The 18,267-nt window shown below is 41.5% G+C and overlaps 1 protein-coding gene across 5 annotated transcripts in view; it reads left to right on the top strand.

Moving 5' to 3' along the window:
• Nucleotides 1-18,267, top strand: part of LOC111657102 (disks large homolog 5-like) — a 32,996-nt gene that overhangs the window by 2,715 nt on the left and 12,014 nt on the right. For 2 of the 5 annotated variants that reach the window (XM_023409094.2, XM_023409096.2), the window contains exons 2-19: nucleotides 3,934-4,002; nucleotides 4,844-5,012; nucleotides 5,382-5,525; nucleotides 6,995-7,178; nucleotides 9,150-9,406; nucleotides 9,836-10,148; nucleotides 10,833-11,063; nucleotides 12,357-12,541; nucleotides 12,687-12,812; nucleotides 13,108-13,240; nucleotides 13,364-13,488; nucleotides 13,974-14,149; nucleotides 14,342-14,445; nucleotides 14,774-14,866; nucleotides 15,249-16,184; nucleotides 16,562-16,679; nucleotides 16,882-17,026; nucleotides 17,620-17,741. In XM_023409094.2, the coding sequence (XP_023264862.1) occupies nucleotides 3,934-4,002; nucleotides 4,844-5,012; nucleotides 5,382-5,525; nucleotides 6,995-7,178; nucleotides 9,150-9,406; nucleotides 9,836-10,148; nucleotides 10,833-11,063; nucleotides 12,357-12,541; nucleotides 12,687-12,812; nucleotides 13,108-13,240; nucleotides 13,364-13,488; nucleotides 13,974-14,149; nucleotides 14,342-14,445; nucleotides 14,774-14,866; nucleotides 15,249-16,184; nucleotides 16,562-16,679; nucleotides 16,882-17,026; nucleotides 17,620-17,741 (3,630 nt within the window). The remainder of the gene's footprint in view (nucleotides 1-3,933; nucleotides 4,003-4,843; nucleotides 5,013-5,381; nucleotides 5,526-6,994; nucleotides 7,179-9,149; nucleotides 9,407-9,835; nucleotides 10,149-10,832; nucleotides 11,064-12,356; nucleotides 12,542-12,686; nucleotides 12,813-13,107; nucleotides 13,241-13,363; nucleotides 13,489-13,973; nucleotides 14,150-14,341; nucleotides 14,446-14,773; nucleotides 14,867-15,248; nucleotides 16,185-16,561; nucleotides 16,680-16,881; nucleotides 17,027-17,619; nucleotides 17,742-18,267) is intronic. The other 3 variants (XM_087174799.1, XM_087174798.1, XM_087174800.1) reach the window with 3 other exon arrangements.

Raw genomic sequence — 18,267 nt, 5'->3', positions numbered from 1 at the left:
TTCACAATCATGCACCGAGTCTAAAAGTGAGTTCTGATACTCAGCAGAGACTGTTTCTCCTGCTGAAGAGGTTTTTACATGAACATGCACTGGGCTGGTCTTAGCAGTTTGCTGTAGTCTGCAGCTCCTTAGTCACACGGGACACAAATGGGCTGAGCCACTTTCTGCTACTGGGCAGACAGGTTCCTCCACTGCGCAGCCAAAAGAAGGGCCTTTCCCCAGCAAAACAGTAGCTTGTTCCACACTACGTTTTTAAATAATATTCACTGTCAGCAGCCTGATCTTGTTACTTCCCATTCACCCAGAATCCCAGTGGGTGAGAGAGCTAGATCACCTTTGAAATCAAAACAATGTTAATGAGTGAGAGCTTTCTTAGTTAACTTCAGAAAGCACTCTAAAGTAGAATGTCAACCGCAGATATGCTAAATGTATCCTCTTGAAATGATCAGAGCTGCAAGAATTTCACTGTGATGTGCATATGATGCATGCCAGTATGGTGCTTAACAAGGTGAGTATCCCCAAGGGTTTACTTGCTTTTTTTTCTTTTCTTTACCAAACAAAGATAATTCAGTTTTTATATAACCGTAGCTTCAGGGCTAGACAGTAGAGACCTTTTGTTTACAGATTGGTCTCACCTTTTCTTAAAGAACAATAACATGACGGCAGCATATCATAAGGGTGTGTATCGTTACTGACGTGTTCACTTGGCTGACCTGTGCCACTGGAAAATAAGACTGGGTGTCGGGTAGTAAGAGAGTAAAACGCTTGATTTCACTGGTTTTTTCTTTAGAAATGGAAAAGAAATTTAGAGTATCCACCATTATTTCCATTGGACTTAAGCTATTAGCATGGACAGTAAACGCAGCAAGCATTTAATTGCCATTCAGTACAGTTTTTTTTGGCTGGTTTATAGTCATTATTGAGCTGCATCATGCTTTATATAGTGGAAGATTTAAAAGGGTATTTCTAATAATAAAACAAGAATAAGAGTTTACAGCCACGCTAGCAGCTGTGATGTTGTAATGCTAATTGTAAAGAAATCCAAACTGTTAGATAAACCAAGGTACTGAACAAGTTGAAATTTCGACAGGATTATGGGGCTTGTTGAATAGTCAGAGGATCAAAGTTCACAAAGTCAGTGTATTGTATGTCTGCATCAAAGTGCATAGTAATCCATTCACCAGTCGCAGAGACATTTCACTCTTAACCGCAAATGTTACCAGTTTTGGTGGCACTACTGTCACTGTCTGGGGATCATGAAAGTAACACATTTCATTGAATCCATCCAGTATTTGTTGTGATACTTAAAGGTTCCCTTTTTTGAGATTTTTTCCAAACTATTCCAATAATCTTCAGGTGATGGTTAATGCACCAATTTCATGGGCAACACTTCGGAGTAGGTAAAGCGCAGGTGTAAATAGCAAAATTAATGAATTTGAATTGATTTTTAAGAAAATTTAAGCTCTCAGCTTTAACTGGTTAGTTCTCCCTAAGGTGAGATAATGTATTTAACCTATTGTAGAGCTGTCAGATGAGTAAGGGCATGTGCCCATTTTCATAGACAGGGCACAGAAGGTTTCTCACTAATTATCAGTAGAGCAGAGAAATAGATGTGATTTAAGATTATATCAGCACTCAGTGTTGGTGCTCCTGTTCTCAGCTCTGAAACAAAGAGTGTTCCACTGCAAACTAAAGACCATTTCCCCCCTTTCCATCTTGTTCTCGTGAATGTTTTAGGTAAATTAGAAAATGTCCTAAGGGCGCTGAGTGGCTCTGACTGTAGCAAAGAAATCAACCTAAATGAGATACTTGAGTGGTGAGGGTCAGACCACAGCAATGTCCCAGTCACATGACTTTCACGGAGCAGAAAAGTGAGTGAGCTATGACACAGTGAACCTTGCCCATTGAGACACTCTCTACTCAAACGGAGTCATGGGAAACTTAAGCTAGAGCGAGAACAAAGAGAGCTTGATCCATGGGATGCCACGGTTCCTGAGGCACATCAGTCTTTTTTTTTTCTTTCAGTTCTTTGCTGGGAAAAAGAGGGGTGAGCCATGTTAGCTGGGCTCCTTCCAGTCTTAATCAAACTCATAGTCTCCTTTAGCTAGTGGGAACGCAGCCAGCCAGGGATTGATTTAGAGTACTGGGACGTGGGTAAATAGAATCGTTTGTCATGCTCCTGCTCTGAGTTGCGCGCTAGACTTTACATCAGGGGTGGAAGTTGCTGATTTAACTGAACTATAAGCTGCTCATCCCACAGCCAAGTTAGATCTCAGTAAATGTGCACTCCTGGCTGTTTGATCAAGACTTGTGCAGTCTGTTAAACATCTCAAGCATCATTAAAATTCTTTTTGTCTGACACACTTAAAGGTAGAAATGTGTCGAGACGCTCATTAGATTAACATTTGCTGAAAAGTGTAAACTGTTGGGAGCAGTGTTGAAACAACTGAGCCAAAAAAGCATCAATCAACAAACAATTTATATATACACTATATATATATATATATATATATATATATATATATATATATATATATATATATATATATATGTATATGTATTTGTATGTATGTATGTATGTATGTATGTATTTGTGTGTATCAAGTTTTAAGTGTCCTTGGGTTTTTGACTGTTAATTGGACAAAGTGAACAAAATTGAGTGCATCAGATGGGATGTGGGAAATTCTGGTAAACAGTTTTTACTATCTGAATAATCATTTACTCTAAAAAAAAAAATGTCAGTGTGTTTTTTGAACATTTGAAACTACAGCCCAGTAGATACTGGATTTTTGTGGCTATTATCAATCTTTGAGACTTTAACCAATCTGAGAACATTAAAACAAACATCTCTGATAAGGATCCCTTACACATTTTTAAAGGAAGAATTATGACCCTGATATGTCCCGAGTGGGACATTTTTGTAGTTGAAAAATGAAGTTGTTAGTGCTCTCTGGTGTATAAACTATGTATTGTAGACGGTGTTTTTAAATGACTTAAAGATCTGTGGAACTTCTGAACTCCCAGTTTCTTGTTACTTATTGGCTGACGTACTGGTGGTGGATCTAGCTCTATTTCCGACTTTGGCGCCCACTTGTAGTATCAAAAACAACACTGCAGCAGACAGAAATGCCCATTAGAATAATTAAAGCGTCAGTATATTCCAGTGTTTGTTAGATAATCGGTGAGCTTCAGAAACCCTCTTCCACACCCTGTGATGTCTGGCTAAGTTTGGCAATTTTTGTAACTTTCTGAAATTAACAACCCAACATTTACGTCTCAAAACATTTAAACTAGTTCTTGTCCCGCATCATGGGGTCCCACTCTGAACCACTTCTTCACATGGGTATCTAATTTCTCTACAGAAACATATGCCATCAGAGTAATATGAAAGATGCTGTAACACACATAATGGCCAGAGTTTTACAAATGGTGAAAACAGTTGTTAGTTGCAGGCTTTCATACTCTCTTCAAAAATCACTTTTCCACCATATTTTCAAATAACACCATCTTCTCCATAATACTTACAGTGTTGTACTCGGGCTTCCTTTTTGTACAGTTAATTATGAATCACTGTAGGCTATAAAAGACGGGGCTTTCGCAGGGGGGACTGTGTGATGTTGTCAGAGGAGATAAAAGGAGAAGCTCTGAGGCTGCAGCCTCTTTGGGGCCCTGGCTAGTCAGTATTCAAGCTCCCTGCCCAACTGATAATTAGCCACACTCTGCTGTCAGCCCACAGGCCCGTCATCCCAAGTTGGGGAAAGTCCCACCTTATTATGCCTCCAGCTGGCCTTTTTTCAGTAAAGGCCCCTGAATGTAACCCAAGCTGCAGAGCCTTGATGTACCATACAATGCTGGAGATAATCATCTAACTATAATGCAGACATGGTCGAGTACACTCGGAGCTGACTTTAATGTTTTTGTTCGCCCCCGCAGGGTCCACTTACAGCGTCTTGTCCACCATGCCGTCCGACTCGGAGAGTAGCAGCTCTCTCAGCAGCTTAGGTGAGTGTGGTGCTCATGGTGGCGTTCAGGTGTCAGGTGCAGAAATGTCATAAGAAAACACGATCTTCCAGGAAAAAACAAAACAATGAGCATGTTCTGAGGAACCAACCACAGTTTTATAAATAACAGTCAGTCATTGCTTGCTGCCTGTTTAGACTCTGAGCACATGCAAGTGATTACACAGATGTGAGAAGGATTTAGAAACCCTCTACCCCCAAACACACACACACACATACAAACGCACGCACACGCACACACACAAACGCACACACACAGACCTGTTTCATTTAGTCATTCTCTGAGGGAGAGAGGATTTGACTGGTCCATGCCACTGAAAGGGAAACTTTGATTTGTATCAGTGGGGGGATTTCTGTGTCATATATTAAGCACTGAGGTTAATGAGTAAAACGGTGAGGTAGAATATTAAACAGATTTTAGCTTCAAAGTTGCAAACAATGATTAAAAATGATACCGTAAGATAATAGTTGAGGTGTTTCCTTGTAACCTACTGTAAATGAATGTGTAGATTTTTGGTCCAGTAGCTGCAACAGAGAGCTCTTGCTTATGATTGGTTAATATTTAGTCCAAGTTAGTTCAGTCAGACTACTGGACCTTGCAAATACACTAGTCTTTTGTCCTTGTTTTCATTTTGTCTTGTTATTCTCCAAAAAGTTGAACAAATGAACATGGACTAGAGGTTTATGAAAACACACGAGTTATACACTTTGATGTTGTAAGAGTGTGCATTTTAAAGAAATCGATGGAGCTGCACTCACACCCCCCCCCATCATTTGAGCTTTGTGAACGCCACATGCCACCAGTGACATGCTGACTCACACAGGTACGCCCGCTCAAGCCTCCTCCCCTCCGCCGGCCCACATGGACAGCCACCAGGTGAACGAGAAGATGGAGACGATTCTGTTCCAGCTCCGACATGTGACCCGCGAGAGGGACGAACTGCGCAAACGTCTGGCTCTCTCTTCGCCTGGAACCACCTTCGATGACTGCAGGTACTGTTCTGATCTCATGCGCCTCACTGCGTGTTTTCCAAAACAAACATTTACAGAAAGGTGCAGTGATCCTGTGTGTACCTGCACTCAGTGAATAGAGGCTTTTTGCCTTGTTCAGCTTTTAAAGGCAACAAAAATACAAGTAAGCTGAGGTCTTATGTAGTGTGACATTGTTTTAAAATGTGCTCAACTCTGTAAAACAAGGGATAAGCATACAATTTTAATGGTACCTGTCTCCCCTTGTGTTCTCATGAGCACAAAGTTTGTATGATGTTTATGCTGATCCTACTTCTGCCATCCTCCCATGTGGCATCTTGAAACTCAATTTGGATGCATTTTTGTCTCCCTTCTTTGCTCTCTGTGAAATAGACCAAACTCAAAAGCAGGTCATGACTATGAGCGTCTGAAGCTGCAGTGCATGAAGGCGATGGCAGACCTGCAATCCCTGCAGAACCAGCACAGCACCACCCTGAAGAGGTGCGAGGAGGCTGTGAAGAAAGCAGACTTCTACCAGTAAGTGGAAAGCCTACTACAGGGCTTTTTGTAAATTTTTTAACAGCCGGCGCATTTGTGCTATATGCATTTGTGCTCAGCCTGCAGGGTTTTAGCCGGTATTCAGTTCCTCCTCTGTCATATTCACAGCAGATTGCATAGAACAGATTTTATTTTTGTGAGAGTAATGGGGATGAAGCCTTTATACCAGTCGAAAAGCTGATGAGTTAAGCCATGAAAAAATCCTTGCATCCCTTCATCACTTTAATTTCATCTTTGTGATTGTTTAGAAAAAAAAAAAAGGACTGTTTTTATTGTCTTCTCGGCAGCATAAATCTGAGTTGTCTTTTCAGACCAAAGGTTATGACTATAAACTGAATCTCTTCTCTATATGTAATGCCCTTCTTGAAGAGTTCCTGTCAAAGCACGGTCTGTAATCATCATCTGTACCCCGTGTGCATGGCACGGCATCTGTGCCATGAGGATAATACTATGAACGGCGCATTTGTTGTCCTGTGAAATAAGCTGTGCCGAGTTGACGTGAAGGGGAGGCTGGTCCATTTGTGTGATTTAATGATGCCATACTGTCTCCAAAGTGTAGGGAACCAACATCTGGCCCCAATGCAAACAGACAGATGAAGGATTATTGCCATGTTTAAGCCTCTCCTTCTGGGCTCTGTTTGCACATCAGAGAAAGTCTTTATTTATTACTGTCCTTATCCATTGACACTAAACACCATCCTCTGTGAATGGGAAAGAACATTCATGCCTGACCAATGAATTGTACTTACATCAATAAGTCACTTAACACATATGCAAGCATTAACACTCAGTAATCATGGAGGATTTTATTAGTCATCTTAGGGATTCATGTTTTTACAGTTACCAGATAAGCAGTATTACATCAGAGGCTGTTTGTACTGTTTAATATCAGCATAAAAGTAATTACAACATAATTATTTTATTCCACACTACCTAATTATGGAGGGAGCGAGCTCTTTAGTATCTTCAGGCTACAAAGAGCTCCCTAGAAACCCAGAGTGAGCTTAAACTTGTCTACAGTTGTGGCCTCTGTTTGATTTTCTGTTTATTTGTTTGGTTTGATTTTTATTCAAGGTATAGAATTAAGCAGTAAATGAGCATATCAGACTAGACGGACACAAACTCATAACGCACGTACCTCCACCATGAAGTTGATATCGATGAGCAATATATAATAAATAAGCAATATGCACAAAGCAAGGCAGTGTGAGATCCGGCCTTTTGGGTCCCTTTGAGTTTGTGGTGGGCATTTTTTCTTGACGTCCTGTTGAATAGACAAAACAAAAAAAACATCTATATTATTTAAAAATGATTAGTTGTGCACTTGTTGGCGTGTGACCCATAAGGCATAGTTATCTTTTTGCCTGGCTACAAGTGCTATAATCCTGATTTGAAGCATGGCTGGCAGCGCCCTCGGTCAGACGGTACTTGTGGTGGTATCTCCTCAGCACGCTGCACAGCCGTCTGGTGAGCGAGCACGCCCAGCTGAAAGATGAGCTGGAGGCAGTGAGACAGGACAACATCCAGCTGGTCAGGGAGCACAACCACGTGAAGCAGACTTGCGAGGAGCTGAGGAGACTGCATGATGACGACCAGAGAGAGGTGGCTGATATGAGGATGCTGCATCAACAGGTACCTGTGCAACCAACAGTCCCATCTGCATTAATGCTTATACACCTACATGTGAGAATAGATACATTCACAAGCACAAACAGGTGCATTCTGTCTCGTGTCCATCTTCGAGCGCCCTTGAGATGCAATCATTTGGATCTTGACATTTGAGACAAATCAATTTTGTTTCCCTCTCTGTGACCATTACTTCCAAGAGGATGGCATCATTCAGAGAAATGAGGTCAGACAATCAGTCCTACCATGTCTCCATCGATCAAAACATACTTTCAAATTAGACAAATGACTGAACCTGTGTCTCTTACTTTTTCGCTCTCTGACATGTATTCAGCCTCACTGCAGTCAGAAGGTCAGATCATTAAATGTTAGCAATACCTTACATAACCATGGGGAATGTCTTATGTGGCTCTTTGATAGGAGGGATACATGCCTCATTGTCTCCACAGTTTGTATCATCATCTGCTGAGCTACTTTTCAGCGTCAGTCAAATTAGGAATCAAATTAGCTCAGTGCTGTCAGTGTAAAGGGGAACTTTATTATGTAGTTGTTAGATGCCAGTGACATGCTACATAGTGTACTTTCTCTTGTGTGGAATTTGTCCTGCTTTGTCCTTTGGGTTTTTGGTGCTTTACCTACAATAATAATTTTCTAGAAAAATAAAATAAATCAATAAAAAAATATAGGTAATTATAAGCTTTATTAGTCAAGACTGTAAATGGATCTCATATGTAATAAATAATGACGGACAGAGAAAGACTAGACAAACACAAGGCGTCTTGTACCGTATCATTATTCATGATAGATGTGGGGTCATTACGTCTGACTGGCTTTTTAATGAGGAACTGCCAAAATAAATGGAGTAGGAAAGAAGCACAAGCACTTTTCACTTTCTAATGTTTCAGGCAAAATCCTGCTCTCATGTGCGGTGCAAAATCATCTTGTGTAATTATATAGATTGCTTCCTCTATCTCAGTTATTTATTTATTTTTTTTTTAAGATTTTTTTTTTTTTTTTTTTTTTTTTGCTGTTTAGTGGGCAGAGGCAGATGGGAAACATGGGGGGAGAGAGTGGGATATGATATGCAACAAAGGTCCAAAATTGAACTCTGGACATTGTGGTTATTTAAACCACCAGAATGCCCTGAGGTTCCTTATTGGCAGTTTCCCTGATCAGCACATGGATGAAGAAAATGTAACAGTAGTTGAACTTATGAATATCACTAAGCTATTCTCACACAGTCCTGTTTATTTTTGCACCACAAACAAACTGCACAGTGTCTAATTGGAAGCAGACTGAGGCTCACCTTTTCTTTACCTGGTCTGTGTGCAGTTCAAACCACATCAGAGTTCAAATGACAGCTTCCACAGCAGCCTAAACCAACTGAATCACATGGGCAAACACTTCAGAGTTTGTTTGAACTGCACCAAACAGGTTTGGTGTGACAGCACTTATTAGTGTTATGCAAGTTTAAGTAAGTACGTCGTGCAAGGTTTTACAAACGTGAAACTTAACAAGGAAGCTTTTCTCTTATGTTTTATCTTTTTAAATTTGTATCCATAGCACTAGGAAAGACTTGCAGACAGTCTAACTTTTCTGAAAACAAAAGCACCAGTGAAGCACAACAATTTTAGTATTGTATTTCCATTAAAGTAAAGCTCTTCGCTGTGCAGAATCTGGCTTTCAGTCTTGCTCTGGCCTGCTACCTCAGCACACAGTGGAGTGCCTTGGCATTAATTGATTACTTAAGATACAAAGTTACTTTTCTGTGCCAAGACACTGTTAATTTAAGACTGGATTATTTACATTAGCCGTACCTGAATTGTAGATGTACGTAGAATTGAATAAGGTACTCCTGAATGGCCAGATGTCATCTTTATATAATTGTACTGGAACAGTCCATTGTTATTCTGCTTATTTAAATGCACCACCCAATGAGATGTTATTGTGCCTACACCTGAATGATGTCATTTCCAGGTGATGAGGGAGGGGTCATCTGATGTCCTCAACAAGCTGTATGACACAGCCATGGACAAGTTGGAGGCCATGAAGAGCGACTACGAGACTCTGAGGAAGCGCTACAACGAGAAGACGGCCAGTCACAATGCAGACATGAGTCGTTTGGACCAGGCAGAGGAAGACAACCACCGTCTGCAGAAACAGCTGGACATGCTGCTGAAGCAGAGAGACGCTGCCATCCACTATCAGCAGCAGTACTCCTCGTCTATAAGAAGGTAAAGCCAGAAATATCATAGACACACAAACCAGCGGCACTAGAAGCTACACACACACACACACACACACACACACACACACACACACACACACACACACACACACACACACAGCAGCTGTAAAAAGTCTAAGGATTAACAGCAGTTGCTGCAAACTTTGCTACAAACTCAGTACTTGAGTTTAATGCCAAGGTCAAATCTGCGCAGTACTTAAAACATTCTTAATCCAAGGCAGATGAAGCTTTGCAGATGGGCAGATGTTTTCCCATTTTAACGTTTCCTTTATGACTCTAAAACTTCAAGAGTGGTTTTTGCCTGTTTCTGGTCTTACCAGCTATGTTTTGTTTTTGCACAACACAGAAAATATTAATCTGCAAAGGGTGAAAATTTAGAGAGAGCAGTAAAACACACTAATCCTATCTGGTACAGGTTTGACAGCACGCAGCAGGAACTGTCCAAGGCCGCAGCCCAGAACAAGGAGCTGCAGCGAGAGATGGAGCGGCTGCAGTCAGAGACGACACGGTTCAAGACCCAGCAACTGAAGGCGGCGAAGGATTGTGAGAAATACAAGGAGGAGCGAGACTCAGTGATCAGCGAGTACCGTCTGATCATGAGCGAGCGGGACCAAGTGATCAAAGAAGTGGACAGGCTTCAGACTGGGCTGGAGATGGCAGAGGCCAAGCTGAAGAACACGTCCTCAGAGAGACGGGTGGCCAACGAGGAGCTGGAGGCTCTCCGACAGGTAACGAGAAATTAAATTGGGTTCATTATTTTACACTGAGAACTGGGAGAACAGTTGGTCCTATTTGAATCATATTTGAAACATGATTTACAGCTTGAGACTTACACAACTACTTTTCATGCTGTGGATCTGTTAATGAAGAATGACTTATTGCGTAATATCTGTGTTGGAAATATAGTTACCAGTAAGCTGGTTATCACTGCTGTCATTGTTCGTTTTGGCAACACCCAGAGTTTATTGAGGCTGGGCTAAAAGTAATCATGTGTCATTATTGGTTTTGAAAGGCTACAATTCAGGATGAGTTGGCCAGCCAATAAAGAAAACCCAAAATGGCCATTTAAAAAAAAAAAAAAGATGTGCTTGAAGAGAAGTCTTTGTAATCCTTAGTTCTCCCCCTAAGAGGAAGTTTGCTGTTAGTAGCACTTTTTGTTCAATGAGATGAGTTAAGATTTTATTGATCCCTGAGGGGGAAATTCCAGCGTCACACCTGCACAAGAAACAGGCCAAAAAAGTGGGTACAGATGAAGAAACAACACAAAATGAAGCCATATTAAAACGAAAAAACAAAAATGCATTAGACATTGACATTTTCATCAAATAAACACTTTTAATGTTGCAGTGGAATGTGAGTATTTATTTTTAATCCCGTAACACCCACTGTTAATATGTTTGTGTGACATGCAGGAGTTGGCGTCAGCGCTGGTGGACAGGGACCGGGCCATCTGTGAAAAGAACGAGCTGCTGGAGAAATACTGCCACGAGGTCAAGGACAAGGCCGAGGCCCAGAAAGAGCTGAGCCAGGCCTGCAAGGACATCGAGACGGTGCGCGAGGAGAGGGACGTGGCCCGCAAGGAGAGGACAGAGGCCATCATCCAGAGGGACCAGCTGCTGCGAGAGTATTACCAGGCCAGACAGGTAGCCAGACAGACGGGAGATTTATCATTACAAATGGAGGGATTGATTTATTCCTCTGACAATAATCCCTTCATCCCATCTCGTATAGTAGTAGTAAATGTTTTTTTCAGCAGCTGGCGGGTTTCCACACATTGATTTTGTTGAGAGATGTGTGGCTCACCCATCACACTATGTTTTAGTGTGATTGTCAGATTAATTGCAGTGAAAGTCCTGAGATTCCTGCATTAGAAAATTACCAGCAATTACAGCGAAAAGGTTCTGTCTGACTTTGAAGTGCACAAGAAAACTGCACTGCTTCAGAAATGGATAATTAACCTTAACAACAGTACAGTATAGGCTAATGGAATTAACTTAGCTATGAACTTAATTAATGCTCTCACTACACTAGACTGTGTCCTTGCTGTACAGTTATTAAAAGAGAGGCAGAGAGAACCAGCATGTGCTACAGATAGAAGTGCAGACTTTCTGTATGACATACATTCATTATACTATATCTGACCCACTTCAAACCACACCAGCTAATCCAATCTATGACTGCTACGCTTTAAACTGCCTTGACGAGACAGCATGGGTGGAAGCTGCTTTTTAGTTACCAGCAGTATATTTTACATGTTTATCATTTATCTCTCTCTGAAGTGAGTTAAGTTGAGTTTCTCTAAATTCTTCATGTGCTAAATGCAGATCAAGATGCAAGGTGTGTTGCTACATATACAATTGAGAGGAAAAAAAACAAAAAGAAACAATCCTGGAAGTCAAGTTTAAGCAATGTCAATGGGTTTGAAGGCTTAGCACACACCAAAGCACCGCACAGCTGCATGAGACGAGAGTTCATCTCTGCAAAGTTACCATGGACGATAATTACAATGACGATTACACCACTCAGATTATAAAGTCAGCTACAAGGAATATGTGTGTTTGCATATATTTGATATGCAAATGTGTAGCGTTGCCTGGTAACGTAACTTCGTACTTTGTTGAGGCAAAAGTTAAGCCAGGTTTGGATTTTTGTCGGACAACTCTGCGTGTCGTTTGCCAGAGCTTGTGTATCATGATTCCTGCTGAGCAGATGCGGTTGGAATGAACACAGACTCAAGTGTCTCAAGTCTCATAAATACGATTTAGCAAAAATATCTGTTGCTGGGAAAATGTCTCATAAATTCTAAATGATCAAATGAATCAAAGTCCTTCACATTGTTTCTATCATACTATCATATGACATATTTATCTTCCTACATCCTTTGTATACTCCCAACACTGATATTAATTATCTTACATGTCCCTCAACTCTTCCAGAAACAAGACTCTGCCACTGTGGACATGGAGCGAGCCAACAAGGAGATCGAGATGCTGAGGAAGCAGTACGAGGCCATCTCTCAGGAGCTGAAGGAGGCCCTGCAGGAGGCTGAGGTGGCCAAGTGTCGACGGGACTGGGCCTTTCAGGAGAGGGACAAGATAGTGGCAGAGAGGGAGAGCATACGGTAAGGAACTGACTCGAAAGATATCTATGTTTGTTATTTTGAAATATGTTATATTATCATTGCATGTTGGGGAAGAGAGACTTCGACTAAAATAGACTTGTTTACATTTTGTGTGCCGCCTTCTGAAAATGTGTTCATCTGTCAGCACGCTATGTGACAACCTGAGGCGAGAGAGGGACAGAGCTGTGAGTGATCTGGCAGATGCTCTGAGGAATCTGGATGACATGAGGAAGCAGAAGAACGACGCTGCGCGGGAACTCAAAGAACTAAAGTGAGTCATTCCTCCATGCTTTTTTTTTTTTTTTTTTTTTTTTTTTTTTTTTTTTACTTCTTGCCCGGATTATGCCATCTGCTCTATATTTAGGTTTAAAACTTGAATGCTGCTCTTTAATTCCCCTTGTGTGAGAGGCTGTGCTCACCTTATATGAGGATCCAGGATGTAGATTTCGCACCAGATCTTCAGTGCCACCTGGTGGAGACATTATGTAACAGCTTGAGCAAAATTCTGATTGCTCCTAAAAGTGACTGCACTTATTTAAGAACCTGATGTTTTATTTGTCCTGCAGAGAAAAGATGGAGGACCAGTTAGAAGAGGAGGCAAGGTTTCGTCAATTAATGGCTCACAGTTCACATGATTCAGCCATCGACACTGACTCAATGGAGTGGGAGACGGAAGTTGTTGAATTTGAGAAGCACAGAGTAAGAGCCACCTTGATCCCAACATTTTCTCTCATGTGTTTTCAGTAAATTACCTTTCAAATGCTCAATGTATAGTGGAACCATTTTGGTACTTATCATGTTTTGTGTTTTGTCTTTTCTCAGGACATGGATTTGAAAGCGCTTGGGTTTGATATTGCTGAAGGGGTAAATGATCCCTATTTACCTGGAGACTCTGGCATATTTGTCAGTAAGGTGGATAAAGGAAGTATCGCTGAAGGAAGATTAAGGTAAATGTCTCACTGCTTTGCCAACACGGTTAATGAAGCTCATTTTATTATCACTGGGTATCATTTGAATTCCTTTTTTTATATACCATTGCTGCTCCTGAGGTTTTAGTGGGATACCACCAAAAACCTTTTTTTTTTTTTTGCATACTCGTGTTTGCTACATATAAACATCTTTTAACCCTTTTTAACAAAATATGCAGTGTGTTTGCCTACACACAAGATACTATCTAAAGATTGAAAAAGGTTTTATCATTTAGATCAAGAAATTCTATTGAAGGAAAAAATGAAGAGGCTTGAGAATCTGACCAAGCATTCAGTGGCACTTTTGATATTTGATACTTTCCGATACTAAACTCTACAGACTCAATTTGGCCAGTGCTCAAAAAGTATTGAAGTTTGATATCCACTCCTGCATTACCTTTTTGTCCTTAATTTCTTTTGGAGAGCTTGATTCATGAAATCATCCCTCTTCTCTCTCTGTGCAGGGTGAACGATTGGTTGTTGAAAATTAATGATGTGGATCTGACTAATAAGGACAGGAAGCAGGTGATCAAAGCAGTGCTGTGCGGAGAGGGGGTGATCAATATGGTGGTCCGCAGAAGGAAGTCACTAGGAGGACGGATTGTCACTCCGATCCAGATAAACCTGGCTGGACACAAAGGTCAGCTTCAAACTCCAATGATGAAATAAATGTAACCATTAAAATTCCTGCTACAAACAAGTAACTAATGACATCCCATTACAAAAAATACTGACGAGTATATTTTTTGCAGGATTATAAATTTAATTTATCTATGTATTTGTGATTACGGGTATTTAACCTAAATATGATTTCTTCCGTCTCACCTCTCAGATAGTGGCATAGGCCTGGAAAGTGGAGTGTTCGTGGCCACATTGGCTCCAGGCAGTCCAGCTGCTAGAGACTACACTCTTACTGTTGGGGACAGACTGTTGGCTGTGAGTATGCTGCCTAAAAACTTTTAAGTCATATGGAAAGTGATTATTCTCATTTAAAGCCATGAGACAGCTAGTGGGCATTGATATGAGCCTCTAGTGCCCTCTACTGACCATGGGCATGTACTGTTTAAATCCACGGACGCACTGGACCTGTGTCCCAAATCTACACTACACACCAATACTATCAAGTGCAAAAGCCAAGTTTATACTGGTATTTGATACTTGATACTGAATTAGTGAATCTTTGGATTCTTATGCACTTGGGCTTGTCATGTTGTCCTAAGAGGTCAGTGCTAATATCTTGGACTTTCTTTTACTTGCGCCACAGATCAATGGAATTGCCCTCGATAATAAGTCGCTTTCTGAATGTGAGTCTCTGCTGAGGAACTGCCGCGATTCTCTCAGCATCTCCCTCATGAAGGTGAATTCCTAAGACCTATAACACACACAATCAGCCCCTTTGTTGTGACATAGACCCAACCAAAAAAAGAAAAAAAAAAAGATTCATTTATAATACAACAATTTACAAAAATTCTGTTTCGTGAAACAGACACTAATTATGTTTGAAGAGAAAACGCACATTTTACTGGTGAAAAGTTTACTGAGAACTTTTAATGTGAAGAATATCTTAAGCTTTTTGCATAGTTCAAATATCATAGTTCACATAGTTTCTATCTTACTAACTGAGTCTCACTCCCACTGCGAGTCACTGAGGTTTTGTTTGCAAAGATGTTCACTATATTCTTAATTTTCTTGATTTTTAGTATAGTAAAAATAAGTATTTATTTACCTCCCTTCTTCAGTTCCTCCCACAGAGCTGTTCTGGTCAGAGTTTATTTGAAAGTTTGAAAGACTCAGAAAAGACCCCTCGGCTCCAGCCCTGTGAGTTCCATGCTAGGAACTCCAAGCACAACTGCTCCACACAAACAGACATTTGCAGCTGTGACTTGGGCAACAGAGGAGAGGAAGCGTGTAAGGACACAGGTGACTCTCTGGACAGCAGCAGCAGTAGTGCTCATTCCCACCACAAGCCCTTTTCCAACAGCTCTCTACACTCCCGCTCCCTTTCCACCTCACACACTCCCTCAGAACCCCACCCCGACTTCTGCTACAGGAGCCATCGCCCCTTCACCTTCACCCCCGTGCTCTCCGACTGCAGCTCACCCCAGACAGCTGTGGCCCGAGAACAGGGCTCGCCAGCCAAGGCTAGCGGAGGCACGTGGCCTAAAGTAATAGTGGGAGCTTCGATTCCTGAGTACGCCCAGCTGTCCATCTACAAAAAACCCAAACAGAGGAAGTCCATCTTTGACGTGAACGCTTTCAGGAGACCTGAGGTGCCCCCTAAAATGGACTACATGTCTGTTTCCCAGTTGCCCAAGCACTCACCACAGAGTTCAATATCTGAATCCGCTCAGACTCCTCCCACCCCGCCAGCCAGAAGTGACTCATTCAGGTTCAAACATCGGCAACAGAACAGCTCGGCGTCGGACTCTACCATCACCACCGGCACTCCTCCGGCCTCCCCGGCTCAAGCTACAAGCCCAAAGGATGAGGGAGAGGCAGGGAACCAGCTCTATTACACCGATGCTCCTTCAGGAGAGACCAAGAGCGCCGCCAAGAAACCTGCCGAGGAGGAGGGAAGTCGACACAGGGCAGAGGAAAAAAGGCGGTACCGACCAAAGTCAGCACCAGCACTGCGGAGAAATGTGACTCCATTACACATCCCTGTTCCCATGCAGGTAAAGATATATTGGCCTTATCTGATCTAGCATCCATTATGACACGTGCAGGTCTCTAGTAAGCAACAAACTTCTGTCTTACCTTTCTAAATTCCTGGTAAGTCTTAATTAGTGGTGAAATAAGTCGCTGATTAGCCAATTTTATGTGATCAGCAAAAGTGATCGACAAACACGATGCTGCTGTGATGATTGATTGATTGATTGATGAACAAAACAAGCAGTTTAAAGACACTTGGGGGTGTTGGAACTTTTCTCTTTCTTACTTTTTAATGGGTTTAAGAAAATTATTGTTTGATACATTTTTAGAAATTTAGAGGATCAATTGTTGGTTGCAGCCCCAGACTTATTAGCTGTTTGTTTGTCTTTTGCTGGTACAGAGTTTCTCTAATGACGAGTACTCCCCAGAGCCGGTGGACTTGTTACGCTTTTCTCCAATGAGAACTAATCGATACAGCATGCCCTTTGCACCTCCCAGCTACAGCAGCATTGCAGCACGTGAGTCATCTCAACAAGTGAACAATGAACCAAGACAACATGCATTTGTGGGTCAAAGGAAGAGTCTCTATGCTCTTTCACTTGTGATCTCTATGACCTATTTACATTTCATAATTATATACATTTGTAAATTTTGTTTTTGTCAAAACTGTGTCTGTCTTGAGTTTGATCTGATCTTTTCTTTTGTTCTGTGATCTTCCAGATCCAGTACAACGAGGTTTAGCCCCATGTCCTGCTGTGACAGCTGTGATGAGGAACCCGGTCTACACTGCCTGGAGCCATGAGATCCAGAGCAACAACTGTCCCCCAGCTCCCAGCTCAGGAGTCCACCCACATTCGCACACAAGGTGATAACATCTGCCAATCCATTCATTTTCAAGACTCTCTGCATTTTTCTTTGTTCACGGCTTTGTAACAGCAGACATTTTGACTTCACACAGGAGGAAAAGCACAGGTGTTACTAACAGCTTTAACGTGGCTATGTCAATTCATGTGTCTCAGTAAGCCATGGCAGTGTGACATTGAGCTAGCATGCACAATACCAGGACCTTGAAACTGAAGCAGCTACCTGAAAGTCAGCCATGTTTAATTTTCATCATCATTTTTTTCTCACTGTGGCATGTCAAAATGTTCTCTGTGAAAAAGACCTGCAGTATATAAACAGCAGTGAGTCAGTCCAGCTGTTATTAATAGTAGCGTTCAGATGATTTGTTCATGAACAAACAATTTTTATAGTTAGTACTATCAAAAGCACAGAACATTATGTGTTTAATATTATTGTAAATTGTATATCTTTTGTGTTTTGGAGGGTCAGTAAAAAAAAACGTGTTTTCGCCACCCTAGATCTCATGAACAGATGGCATGTAGCAAATTACATCTTGCTCTGAGTTGAATAATTGACCGCCCCGGGGCTGACTGAGGCCTTTTCTTCCACTTTTAGCCCCCAGCATCAAGGTCGCCTCAGCCTGGACCTGAGCCACAAGCGCACTGGAGAATCGACTGAGACGAGCTGCAGCCAGCCACCTCACAGCACCAACTCCCTGCCCTCCAGCGCCAGACTGGGTGTGTATCCAGTCCTAGTTTTAATCAAATCATAATTTATAATATGTCCTGGTCTTTTGTATTTTTTCATGATAAGAGGGACAAGACATATTTTTTCTCTTACTTCTATCGGTTATTAGCCATGCATTTTGGTTAGATTTGCTGATGCTCTGAAATATCAGAATCAGTGTCCTGGATATTTGAGATTATATATTGATTATTATTGTTTTATTAGGGATTATTTCATTTTCAGAAACTAGTTAGTAACCGGGACATTGTTTTTGCAAGAGCATATTGCTATATGTTTAAATATAACTAACAACACTGTGAGTATGACTTGTATTGGACTTGTATTGTAAATGTTGGTTGTGGCAGAAGAAGTTTGAAAACAAAAATAATCTGGGTGTGTGTCGTTAAAAAGGAAGTGAGTTTACCAGACCCCCATAGTCTGCTCCTCATCTCTGCTTGAGGCTACTTTAATCAGGACTAGCATAGAACACCCAAATCTCCCTCCACACAGTCAGCAGTGGAGTTGCATCATGGTTAA

This window comes from Seriola lalandi, unplaced genomic scaffold (assembly GCF_002814215.2).
Source record: "Seriola lalandi dorsalis isolate HSWRI2012SDOR001 ecotype SW California unplaced genomic scaffold, Sedor1 jcf7180002054383, whole genome shotgun sequence".
Taxonomy (NCBI): Eukaryota; Metazoa; Chordata; class Actinopteri; order Carangiformes; family Carangidae; genus Seriola; species Seriola lalandi.
This window is presented reverse-complemented; position numbering and strand designations above follow the sequence as displayed.